The sequence below is a fragment of the Cavia porcellus genome, unplaced genomic scaffold, assembly GCF_034190915.1.
Source record: "Cavia porcellus strain 051 isolate PalLab524CR breed Dunkin Hartley unplaced genomic scaffold, mCavPor4.1 scaffold_12, whole genome shotgun sequence".
Lineage (NCBI taxonomy): Eukaryota > Metazoa > Chordata > Mammalia > Rodentia > Caviidae > Cavia > Cavia porcellus.
In genome coordinates, this window is record NW_026947495.1 from 58776427 (window position 1) to 58789975 (window position 13549).

At 42.7% G+C, this 13549-nt stretch overlaps 1 protein-coding gene across 2 annotated transcripts in view; it reads left to right on the top strand.

Annotated features, from left to right (window-relative positions):
* The window catches only part of Gad1 (glutamate decarboxylase 1), a 37649-nt gene that overhangs the window by 8700 nt on the left and 15400 nt on the right, over nt 1-13549 (top strand). For both annotated transcript variants that reach the window (XM_013142598.3, XM_013142599.3), the window contains 3 exons: nt 2023-2181; nt 4366-4608; nt 8830-8920. In XM_013142598.3, the coding sequence (XP_012998052.2) occupies nt 2023-2181; nt 4366-4608; nt 8830-8920 (493 nt within the window). The remainder of the gene's footprint in view (nt 1-2022; nt 2182-4365; nt 4609-8829; nt 8921-13549) is intronic.

Here is a 13549-nt window from a genome sequence, read left to right on the forward strand (position 1 = left end):
ACCAAAGCCTGGTGGTTTCCAAAGAGGTTTCAAAGTGGAAAGACTTTTCCCAGAAAAGGTCAGACACCCAACCAGGTCTGAGACTAGGTTCAGCTGAGCAGGACTTCACCCCCACTGGGCCACGTGGATTTGCTCTTTCTGGCCTGGCACGTTCCACAGTCACTGCTCTGGAACCAGAAGAGCCAGGTGATCCTACCTCCCTGTGGCAAATGAGTACTGGCTCCTGGTTTTGGGTGCTGTGGGCTTGAAGGAAGCAGAAAGCAGAAGGGAGGGAAAAGACGCACTCTGATCTTCATATTCAAGTATGTCCCTCCTTTATAATGTCTCTCCCTCTTCTGATGTTCTTTGGGGCTTCAGAGATAAGTTTAAAAAGTGCTGGGAACAGCAAGAGGCTTGTGCTTCTGCCTTCCTATTCCTCCCTCCAAAAATAGACCCTGGCTCCTGTGTGGGAGGATTCTAATCACCACAGCCTTCTTTTTGCATCCTTCTTCCACTCATCACCATTGAATTCACAGATTAACTTGCTTTCCGTGCCTCATGGGACTTTCTTCCAAGCCTGTCTTATGACGTCTGTGATTCCCCAAGGATCTCAGTATCTACCAAGACAGCTTTGCGGTCATCAAGAAGCTTAGCACTTTCTTCCTCTTCTCTGTGTGATGCATATAGGCCAAGACTAAGACAGTGTTGGAGGAGGAGACACTGGAGAAAAGAGAAGGTTTTCAGCCTGGGGGTGTAGAGGGGAAGGGGGGATAGGAAGGGGCTGTGCCCCAAGCTGGCACATTCTCCAGTCCTGGGGCTCAGCCCTGCTTCCCTTTGGCTGCTGGTGTTGCGTGCACTGCTCACCGGGCGTGGGAGAGATTACTGCTCCCTCTAGGACAGAGGTGGCAAACCAGGGTATGAGGCCACAGTGGGCATGCAGAGCCCTCTCGGTCAGCTGCCAGTCAGGTCCCTCCAGCATCTGGGCATTGGATATTCAGATTTAAATGCAAGGTTGAGACTTCGTGATAAGTGAGTGAGTTTGGGGTTACAGTTTGGGCACACAGTCTCTCAAAGGTTTGCTATCACTGCAGGAAAGAGATGAGGTGCTGGTAACTCCACCCTAGACTCAGTTTGTGTAGTTTCTACCCACTGCCACCACCACCATACTGGGGCAGGCACTCTACCACTGAGCTACATCCCCAGCCTGACTTTCTATCTTTATTACAACACTGGTTGCCGTCAGCCAGACTAAAGTCCCTTGGAGGGTAGCAGGCCTGTCTCACTTATCTTTATCTGTCTCCATCCTAAATGGGTAGAGCAAATTGCTTTTTCATAACAGATAATAAGTATGTATAGAATTAAATGCTAAGGCCCATCAGATATTAAGCTTTCTTGTCTTTTCCCCTAATGCCTTTATTAATGTAGAGAGGGTAATACAGGAAATGCTGCATTGCAAGAGTGGGTCAGAGCCATCGTACTTACATTCAGGCTGTGAGGGTTGCCTAGTGCAGGAGGAAAGCATCTTCCCTAATCCCCAGGACCCCATCCCTCCTCTCTGTTGTGGTCTTCCTTCCTCCTTCTGGTGGTTCTCACCCTCCTCCCTCTTTCATCCCCCCCAGGCCTTTCCCTCCTCCTTCCGTTGACCTCCCCCCCTTCCTTTGGTTACATAGCACATAAACCCAGTGGCAGCAGTGTCTTCTCTGTTTTGGGTCCCTTCCTTCAAAACCCCATCCTCAGGCTGGTTACTGGAGTGGAAGCTGTCCAGTTGACTTAATTCTGAGTTCACTGTCACATTCAGAAAGGAGACTGAGCCTCGCTTACTGTTTTTCTGTCTTGCATGACTGGGTCTGTGCCAGTGATGGCACTTGGCATGGCCCCTTCCCCGCCTGAAGGGGAGCAGGGCCAGGGCCGCTCCGTATAAAACAGCTCCTCGCTCAGTTTCTCTTCTCAGCAGAAGCAAGAGCCCTGCTTGGACACAGTCCAGCAGCTGGCCCTGGTTGGCTGGGTGGTCTCCAAACCCTGACCTGGTTTCTTGTGTCTTAGGCTTCTTGCAAAGGACCAACAGCCTGGAAGAGAAGAGTCGGCTTGTGAGTGCCTTCAAGGAGAGACAGTCTTCCAAGAACCTGTTTTCCCGTGAAAACAGTGACCGGGATACCCACTTCCGGCGTGCAGAGACAGACTTCTCTAACCTGTTTGCCCGAGGTGGTGCCACCCCCAGCCCCTGGTCCTATTGCGAGCCAGCTGGTTCCTTATTTGAGTGTCTTGACATTTTCCTGAAATATTTTTTAAACCAAGAAATGTCATTACTCTCTGTGAACTTTCATGAAATTGCTCTGTTGACATTGGAATATAACAGATTTCTTCCTTCCCTACTGCGGGTCTCCATCTTTTTGGGAGATAGATGAAATAAATCAGTGATGCACACTCTACAGACACTGGTAGGGACAAATATGGATTCAGAGTCCAAGAAAATCTATTTGTTTCCTTAGTATTTATTCTCCAAGATTTCTCCTCCCACCCAAAGTCACACTATGGAACGCTGTACAGCTGAGCCTCACAATCAACAGTCCTGAAACTTTTTCCCTTTGTAAATCTCTTGCTAATTCCTGCTACTTCAACAACGTTGATCCAAAGGTGTTTACCGGTCTCCCCTGAGCAGCTCAAAGGCAGACCCACCTCTGTCCCATTATGTTATCTCACCAAAAGGCCACAGAAGCCAGAAAAGAACACTGAACAAGACTTCATTAAAACCTCCAAAATGATCCTAGAGTAGACACAGTGCACTATGTACAGTCAGACAACCTGCTTTTGATCGTTGCCTGGCAACCTCAGTTGGGATCCCCTTGCAGCTCACATCCTTGAGTAGCTCACCCCTCACCTCCACCTAACTTTGTCTTGCAGAGCCTAGAGCCCCAGATCACCATCAGATATCTCAAGTCCAGTGCTGAGCAATAAGGGCAAGCGACAGGCCCGGGATCCCTCTATCACCTTCTTGAGCTCTCCCTTCCCATTCTCATCAGTTCTGTTTTGCTGTCTGAGGACACCATGAAGGACTTCCCTCTTTGCAGGGACTGCATGCTTTACCCAAGAAGCCTTACCCTCTGCCATCAACAGATAAAGCATATCATTAACACTAAATCAGTTATACAGGGACACTTGGTCCTGGAGCAGCCTGAGAGAAGTGCCTTCTGTGACGTTCCTCCAGTGGTCCAGTCAGCCTGCATGGACAACTGCAGTGGCAAAGCAGGCAATGCTGTGTATTGCCACCCTGACTGTCAGAAAGTGTGTGAACCCCAGAAACCATACAAGTGAAACATCTCTGAATGTACATGCACAGTGCAACTGAAATATACAATGTTTACATTTTTCAATATATTACAGTACAATTCACATTGTCATAACTCCTCAAAATACCCACCTATGCTGACACACATAGCATTCTTGTGGGGTTTTTTTGTTTTTTTTTTTTTGTTGTTGTTGTTGTTGTTCGTTTGTTTGTCTTTTTCTTTTTTTATCGGTACCGGGAATCGAACTCACGACTGCCTGCTTGCAAGGCAGGCGCTTATGCCGCTGAGCTAAATCCCCAGCCCCTCTTGTGGGGTTCTTTTTCTTTTTTTCTTTTTGGTACCAGCAGCACTTGTGCCGCTGAACTAAACCCCCAACCCCTCATACATATCATTCTTGACACTTTCTGAAACACATCTGGAAGTCCTCTTTCCTGTCTATGAAGTGTGACCAAAAAATACAATGAGTGCTGCTGATTGCCATCCATTGGAAAGGTGGGCTCCTAAAAACATTGCTCTCACCCACATTAACCCCTGGGTCTGGCATCCTGCAGTTTCTGGCTCTTCCTCAAATTCAAAGTAACTGTGAAAAATAAACATTTTGAATCAATTTATGACATTAAGGCAGCCACAACAGAGTAACTAAAGACACTCATGAAAGAGGACTAATAGAAATGCTTCAGAAAGGGACAAGAACAATGGGACAAGCCTATTTGATCAGAAGGAGTATTTTGAGGGGGATTAATGGACATCTGTCTTTTCCTATTTGCTTTTTAAAAAATTTCCACATTCACCATATTTTTGCTCTTTTTTTTTTTTTTTTAAACTTTTTATCGGTACCAGGGATCGAACTCACGACTGCCTGCTTGCAAGGCAGGTGCTTATGCCGCTGAGCTAAATCCCCAGCCCCATTCACCATATTTTTAATCACATCTTCAGGTGTACATTTTTCTAGGTACATGCACCGTCAATCCGTGGTGCATTGAGTTGACAGTGCATATACATACTCTGGGGTATAATTAGGCTTCTTGGCATATGGTTGATATTAAGTATTTCTGAGTATAAAGCAGGACATAACTATTCATTGGCTTTCTCCCCTCAGATCTGCTTCCAGCTAAGAATGGGGAGGAGCAAACTGTGCAGTTCCTACTGGAGGTGGTGGACATACTCCTCACCTACATCCGCAAGACCTTTGATCGCTCCACCAAGGTTTTGGACTTCCATCACCCACATCAGTTGCTGGAAGGCATGGAGGGCTTTAACTTGGAGCTCTCTGACCACCCCGAGTCCCTGGAGCAAATCCTGGTTGATTGCAGAGACACCTTGAAGTACGGGGTGCGGACAGGTAAGGGTGGGAGGCAGGCGGGTGTGCAGAGGCGGCCTCACTCACATCTCACACTGGCCAGTTGTGAGGCTGGCAAACTCCCGCTGGAGGAGAAGCACAGAGTGGTGGAAGGGGGCAGCAAAGTGCTCAGGGATCACAGCGAGCCTGGCTAAAGGGTCTCATCATTTCTCGTAAAAGTAGATTTAAGTATATAGTAACAGCTCCTTTTAAAAAAGCTATTTGGACCCTAAAGAGTGGAATGATCCCTCTACTTTCCTACTTCTTTTCCATTTCTTTTGTTTTGTTTTGCTTATAGAGACAGGATCTTGCTATGTAATTCAGCTTGGCCTTGAACTCACTGTGTAGCCCAGGCTGCCCTGAAATTCATGGCAATCCTACTGCCTCAGCCTCCCAAGTGCTGGGATCATAGGCATGCACCACCATGCCTGACCAGTTCCTTCCTTCTTTTCCTCCATTTTCATGCCTGTTTCATTCCAATAAATCCTACCTGTTCTCACTTGTCACCGACACTGTGAAGAATTCGGCCCACTTTCCTTCCTTTCTGTAGTAGCTTCCCAGGGCTGTCATTACAAATTGTCACCATCTGGGTAACTTGAAACAGTAGAAATTTGTTCTCTCACAGTTCTAGCAGACAAAAGTTCAAAATCAAGGTGTTGGCCGAGCCACACTGTCTTCGAAGGTTCTTGGAGAATCCATCCTTGCTCCTTCCAGCCTCCGCTGGCTGTGAGAACTCCTTGGCTTGTAGATGCATCACTCCATCTCTGCCATTACTTTCACATGGCCTTCTCCCTGCATGTGTGTGTCCTGATGTTCCTCTTCTCAAAAGGATGCTAGTCTCTGACAAAGAATATAGATACAGGAATAATAGGATGCTCCTTCAGGCAGCTATGCACAGTGGAAATTTTTTTACAAAACTGACAAGTTGGGTGCAGTGGTGCATTCTGGTACTCCCAACTCTGAGGGAAGCTGAGGCAGGAGGATTGCAAGTTTGAGTCCTGCTTATGCAACTCAGCAAGACCTTGTCTCAAAATGAAAAGTGCTGTAGCTCACTGATAGAGTCCTCCTGAGTTTCATCCTCAGTATTTTGAATGTACATATAATAATGAGTTGAATTTTAATGGTAAAAACATACTAATCCAGATATAATCTGTGAACAGACTGTGAAGGCCTTTGGAAATTCATATACAAATTAACAAAAAAACTTTTTGGGCTGGGGATTGAGCTCAGCGGCATAAGCACCTGCCTTGCAAGCGCATGGTTGTGAGTTTGATCCTGGTACCGATAAAAAAAACCTTTTTTTTAAAAAAGGAATGGCTTATTCAACTTCTCTCCAAACTGACACAGACACTAGTCAGCCTTCAGAAACAGTGACTATTTAGGTGATTTCTAGATATGCTGGACTTGCTTAGTTGTTCTTGAACTTCTTATTATGGAAATTTTTTAACTTACCCAAAAATAAATGTATCATGAACCTCATGTACCAAACACCTTTGTTTAACTATCGTGAGTGCCTGTCAGCTTTGTTTCACCTGTATGTCCACCCATCCTCCCTCTTCTCTATCAGGCGGAAGCCAGTCCACCGTCAGGTACTATTGCATCCATACATAGTCTTCATCCTCAAGAAGTCTTAAAAAACAACACAGTATCACTGTCATACATTAAAAAATGTAAAATTTCTAGTTTCTTAATGTGATGAAATATTCACTACTCAAATTTCCAATTGTTTCACGAATGTCATGAACATTTTGCTTTATTTTAATTCATTTGACTTGGGATTCAGGTAAGTCCCTCACTTTGCAGCTGATTGATGTGTCTTTCTATACAGTAGATTTCCTCCTCCATCACTTGTTCCCCATTGCCATTTACTTGTTGAAATTATTCATTTAAACAAAAACCCTCCCTGCCCCCCGGCATCTGACATTGAGTCATTTGTTGCTTAGTGTCTGATTTTTACTGGATATAAAGGCTTGAAATTAAACTGTAAACCAGGATGTTTTGTTAGTTAATAGAAATCTAGTACAAGATTTTGGGGACATAAATTTTAGCCATATAAAAGTAAGGCTTGGGGGAAATTTACATGCTTTGAATTTTAATGGGGCAAAGAGATAATTTCACTTTCTGCCAGTCTTTTGCTGTATTTTACCTCTGCCGTGCTCTGTGGGTTTGGCACATTGTCATATAAAGTGTGGTTGCTTTTATTGGTGATTCTGTCCTGTCTTAAAATGAAACATTTGCCATTAAAAACTTTTCAAATGGGTGCTGTATATGTTTTCATGGATTGCAGCGAAGTTCCTTATGCTGCTCATCTCATGGTTCTGTTAGCACTGAGAGAAGCAGATTCAATGAAATAATTAATTTAGTCTAGTCTATGTGAACACTGAAAATCTGCCTCAGTGTGTAGACTACTATTTTTGATTCACTTGTTTTTTCTAAAAATCAGTATTATTTGTTGAGGACTCTTGCTACTGAAGGGTTGGCATTTCCTGGTATAAAAAATCATAGCCCAGATGATCTGAATGAAAACCCCTCTCATGCAGGGATGAACAGACCTTCCTAGGGAAGAGATTTAGACCAGGAGCATTCATTCAAACACTATCCTTCTTTTTTTTTTTAATTTTATTTAAAAGGAAAAAGAGAACAAAACAAAACAAAGCGGTGTAAGGGTACAAGTAATACAGAAGTACAAAAAAAAAAAAAAAACAGTAAGAAATCACCAGTTAATAGATTACACATTATCATCTTAGAGATAGTTGCTCAATTCACAGTATCAAAGCATACAAAGTGGACATTAAAACCGCAAGACCGCAAACAGTTGTGTTCAATGATCCAACCAAAAACATTAATATGGTCAGCTATTTAACACCCCTAAACACACTTGCAGTTGTATCCTTTAGTGCACTTTTTTTCCCTCTCTTTTTTACAACAAAATTTACACATTTTAGTTTTTATTACTCCTTAGTTCTTACTACTTTTTTTTTTTTTGGAAGAGAATAAAGTCAAATATGGCAAAACAAAGCTGTCAGTCAAAACCAAGGATAGACATAGCACATGATGTAAAAACAGAGTACAAGGTTATCAACAATGGTTACCATAATGCCTCTTGTTTCCTTAAAAAGAATTGTCTGTCTCATTAGGTATTATAAAGTTGAACAAAACAGTAGAGAACAAGACCAATAAAACTTAAACCTTGTAAACATTACAGGACTTCCAAAGGAGATAATAGTCAAACCAGAATGGGCATCTTAGTGAATCTTCTATCCTTCCAACAGTTAGTTCAGAGGCAAAGGCAATTTCCTCTGGAAGCACAGTAGTCAGCAAATCTTTTTCACGCAAGTTCTCTGTCACACATCCCTAGATAATCTATTGTGTTGACTCCCTCATGACGGCTGAGCCAAGCCTGCGGGTGTGGAGCTGAGTTTTTAGTGAATGCCAACTTGGCAAAAACATGGCAACAGGGCCGAATTTGCTGAGGACAAAGCCTGCTGGAGCACACTGTGGGTCGCGTAGGACTTTACACAGAACAATTTCAGTTACTGCACCAGCCGTGCAGTGAGTGAGGACTGTGTTCCCATTTCACAGGGGAGATGCTCGGGCAGCCCCGCAATCAAGTGGGTTTAGTGGGGGCTCCTAACTGTACACTGAGAAAACATACCAAAGCTTGAGGTCATGTTTGTCACAGAGACCCAGAGACAAGGGGATGAATCAGAATCAGAATCAGAATCAGAGCTGGTTCTTTCCCTAAATCTAATTTTGTGCATAGAGCTAAGAACTCTCTCTCTCTCTCTCTCTCTCTCTCTCTCTCTCTCTCTCTCTCTCTGTGAACCCTACATCCTCTTCTCCATCAGCAAATCCTGATTTTGGAATTAAAATCCTTGGGATGTGAAGTGAAAAATTGAAACACTTAAGAAAAAAATCAGGATACCACATTCTCTTTCATAATTAAAAAAAATAAATGTCACAGGAGTCCATGTGGAAGCCAGCAGATAAATATCGGAAAGCATGATTAGTTTCATGATACTCAATTTTTTTAAAACTTAAAAATATGATGCTTTACAAACAGAAGAGTTTGCAGGGCCTGAGCTTTCTTTTCTGAATATCCTTGGGCAGCCCTGTTAGACCTCTGGGTTGGAGACCATCATTGCGATCTGATAAGAAAGGCCCTTGCTCTGAAGCTAGCTTAAAAGTCAGGTTTACCTTGATGCTTGTCTGTTGCCTCTCTAGGTCATCCTCGATTTTTCAACCAGCTTTCCTCTGGCCTGGACATCATCGGCTTAGCTGGAGAATGGCTGACATCAACTGCCAATACCAATATGTAAGTCTCTTTCTACATCAGCAACTGTGATGCCCAACTGTGACTTGATACTTTAGCAGCAATTCTAATACTTCTGTTTTATTAAAGTTGCCTTGATGATTTTTTTTTGTCTTAAAATCTTCTGGGTTTCTCCCAATTCTGTTAGCAGTAGATGCTTTATAAACTGTTTTAATGAGCTGCCCCCCCCCAACAGGTTCCAGGATGAGGGAGGGTCCTCGCAGTCCAGTGACTCCTGTCTTTTCTCTCCACTCCAATGGTAGAGTTTCTCTACGCGCTCTCTCTAGACCCAGTGACACCACATTCAGTGAAAGCATCCGGGGAAAATTGTGAAACAAATTTCTTACGATAATTTCTTATGATCACTTTTTAAAGATCATGGTACAGTGGGTTCTGAAAAATGAAATTTAAGTGAAAGAGTAGTATTGTTTAAAATGAGAAATTCTATGTTACATCAAGATAGAATGCAAGGTATTAAAGTTCAAGGTTTTCTATTTTTCTTTGATCAACTATGACCAACTGTCAAACCAAAAGGACATTTAAAGTTGAATATCATCTGTATGTGTTCCAAAGGTGTCTTATGCTATGATTCCAAATACTAAAACTACATTTCAGAAAGTTTCTAGTAATTAAGGATTCCTGCTTCGTTTGTTAACTTAAAACAACACTGGCAAAACTTAAAAATTAAATGTGACAAATGAAGCTTTCAGTGCTAAAAGGCATAAAAAATACAGTTGATTTAAAAATGGAAACAGTGGGTTGAGGATTTAGCTTAGAACACAGGTGCCAGCCTTAGAACACAGGTGCCATGACCTCAAGTGTGAGGTCATGAGTTAGATTCCAGTACCCACTCCCCCACCAAATGAAAACAGTTTTCATGGTCCTTACTCACAGTCAGGGGTGACTTCACAGAGTGTCCCTGTTGGATCACTGAGACGTCAAAAGGCTGAGAGAAATTCAGGTCAAAAATACAAACAGTTGGATAATCTTTTCAAACAAAAAGCTCCCATTTGCAGTCTTTGCTATATTATGATTTGTGGGATAAAAATACATGTATCTGCAAGCACAAACAAAGCAATATGTTAATTATAACTTGCAAAAAGACGCTAATGCCTAACTGTAGCATTTACTAACCCTAAGAAACAATTTAAATTAGAAAATACAATTTCCTTGTATGTTTGGACTCAGCTATTTGGAAAATAAGTGAGAAGAACAGAGTAAAAGGTGCATACACATTAAGGCTCAAGGACTCTTAATCACACAGGCACTGAGTTCCCCAAACATCTTTAAATGTGTATTCTGCAGACTGTTCAGCTGTGACGTCCAATACATAAAGCTGATCTCAAGGTAAATAAAAGGAACTCACCCCTTTGAAGCAATTATAAAAGACTTTTCTCCCACCAGAAAGATCCCTTAATTTCTCCCTTTTTTTGTCTGTGTTCATAATACCAGTCCTTTTTCCTCAGCTCAGCTATGAAACACTAAAATTTGCCCCAGTCATCTGAGGTCAAGGCCAGTCCAACGAAATGACACATTGTAATTGCCACTGTACTGAACAGTAGGTATTTATAAAATATGATCTGATTCCAGCAGATCAATAGAGAAGGTTACTTAAAATAGTGAAATAGTTGCTGTCAGTTCTAGAGACAAGGCATTGTCTGAAGAAGTAATAACTATTATCTATAAATTGTTCAAAGCCAGTTCCCCTGCAAAACCATGAAATGCGGCACTGTGTAAGAGCTTAGGCAGCATTCACTGCCTATGAAAATTCCTTCTTCAATAGGGAACAGTGTTCAAAACAAGTCTAGGAAAGAATGGCAAATCTTTCTTTGGCAGACATGATTAAATTAGTGATATGCTCTTATTTATTTATTTTTTAACCTGCACTCATTGTGTTTGGGTGGCAGTGGTAACATAGAATAATTACTATATTCCTCTGTATAGTGTTTTCAAAAGAACTATCCAAAGTCCTCATTTAGGTATGAGTCTGCCTGTGAGTACACAAAGAACATTTGCGTTCATGCTTTTGTACTTTCTTGTGTGTGGAGCTTTGGTGTCTGTTCTTCTAAGCAAGGACCCAATAATTTCCAGAGAAAACTTTGCAAACGTATGATTGTCCTTGGCACCTACAGCTCTTTTCTTCCAAAACCAAGAACAACCGTGCAGGTTGAACAGCACTCAAGTGTAAACAGCAGCCTGCCCTCAAACACCTAATGGCAATACATAATCTTAATGACAGGCTCATTCACAGCCCGTTGCCATGAGGTTATGATTTCAAACATCTAGGGCTTTATTTTCATAGAAGTTACACAGGAGAAATTTTCTATGGATGCCATCAGTCATTGTGTACCACTGAGCAGGCTGGGAGAGGGGAACAGTTATCATTTGTCATAGCAAAGCAGTTGTGATGTTAAAGACTTACAGTTTGGGCTCTGAAACTTACTAACTTGTGAGATCTTAGCACAAAGCACAGAACCTCTGAATCTCAGTTTCCTCATCAAGAAAATGGGGGACCGCAATATTCATCCTATAGAGTGTTTCTGGAGGCTGGAAAGGGCTGCAGTCTTAAGTGCCTAAGTATATACAAGGCACCGTACTTGCACCTAGGAGAGAGAGCCACCCCACTGTCACTATCGCCATTGAGAACTCCTCTTTGGCCTTTTGGCTTTTTGTTTGTTTGTTTCTGTCTTTCTTCATGGACAACACAGGGTTTCATTAAGCTCTCCTCTGCTCAAGTGTGTCATCTTTCAAAATGAAGATATCTTCCTTGCCGCACCTGTAGGTGAGGAAGTCTAAAAGGACTGTGAAGATAACAAGTTGACATGAAAGCTCTCATTAAGGAAGCCCTCAGTTTGATAATCACCAGCATACAGGATCTGTGCATGTTTGTGATTCAGATTGTGGCATGCGGCTGTCTTCTACTAAGTCACCTCATGGTGAATTCTGACTGCTGGAGCTCCAGCCATCACTGCACAAAGCTTTGGGTTACAGCATAAGAACATAGGAATGGAAGGATTTAAACAGTAAAATGGTGTGTTTTAGAGCTCTTGAAGGAAAAAGTGAAAAAGTGAAGGACTGAGGAGGAAAGGAAGGAAGGGAGGGGGAGGTAGGGAGAAAGGAAGTAAAGAAGGAAGAAAAAGGAAGAAAGGAAGGAAGGGAGGGAGGGAGGGAGGGAGGGAAGAGGAAGAAGGAAGCAGGCAAAAGGGGATCATATTCCCTACTGCTAAGAAGTCACAGATAACTTCCCAAACCGTAGCCCCATGGCCACAGCTAGGAAGGCTAGAAAATACAGTCTTTGATCTGGATAAAATTTAATGAAGCAAGAGAAAATTGATGTGATTAGCAACCAGCAGATTCTGCCACAAGGGAACTGCAGTGTCCTGACACTTTGCCTTAGTTCTGAGTAAATCCCACTGGGGAGGTGACTTGAAACACAAAAAGGGCTGATCACCTCGTTACTCAATTTAGAAAGGTTCAGAACTCCTCTTCAATGTCAGTCCAGGGATGCCACCGTCTTACTGTTTAAAGCCTTGCAGTCCTATGTTCTCACGCTGTAACCCAAAGCTTTGTGCAGATTTAGTTTCTTGCTCTTTGATTCTGAAATGTAATCTTGTACCTTGGCTTTAGAATCTAATCAGCTTCTTCAGAATCCACGTTTGACCTTTGATCTCTTGATGTCATTTGCTTTCATTTGTCATTTATAGAAGAGTACCTAACCTGGGATCCAGAGTGTAAGAAGAAAGTTTCCTGTTTTGTGCACAAAATAATGTGAATATCCTAATCTTTTACTTGGAAATAGGAGCCATAGCTTTCCTAAGATTCCCAAGGTGATCTGTGACACCAACTAAATCAAGAATCACGGCTTCAAGTCCTTCTGTAAGGCTTTGGGTGGAGGCACACCTCCCATTCCAGTAATAAACGGCCCGGACTCGGACAGCAAGTGAGAAAGACTATCAGAAACAGGGAAACCCATGTTGGCCTGTTTGTCGGTCCTGGCTGTGGACCAATCTTCTGGTTTCTGGGAGAGGCAGGGTGGCACAGGTCAGAAAAAGCTTGTTGTTAGCTGTGGAATAATTTGTCCTTCAAACATAGGCAGAGAATGTCAAAATGCAGCTGAGACCAATTATCAGATGCTAGAGTCATCCTAGTAAGTATCTCAAGATTGGGAATGATGTCTTACAATGTTTTTGTTTCCTTCATATGCAGGATGTTGCCTGACAAAGAACAGTGATGACTAAGTATTCATTGAACAGAACTGAAAGAAAAGCTGAGGGATCAAGCAGCTAGCATAGATGAGGAACCTTCCTGAGATCAGTTGGTCCCCTAGTTGAACTCAGGATTGTAGTCTTTGATTCTGAGAGAAAAGTCCATGTTCTGGGTCCTTAGGAAGAAAGACTAATTCCTGAAAACTTGGGTCCTAAATTGACTCTAATCATGAAGCACAGAGTTGGACCGAGTCTCTCATCCTTAGTATCGGGCCTTTTCTCTTCCCCGTGTGGCTCCTGCCTGGCCGTCTAACACAGACTTGACTCTAACTCCACTTCTGTGCAGCCCTCATAAGGTTCTGATATTTCGGTATATAATTCCATTTGTTCCTCGCCTTACCCCAGAGTACTTTCTTATTTGGTATGG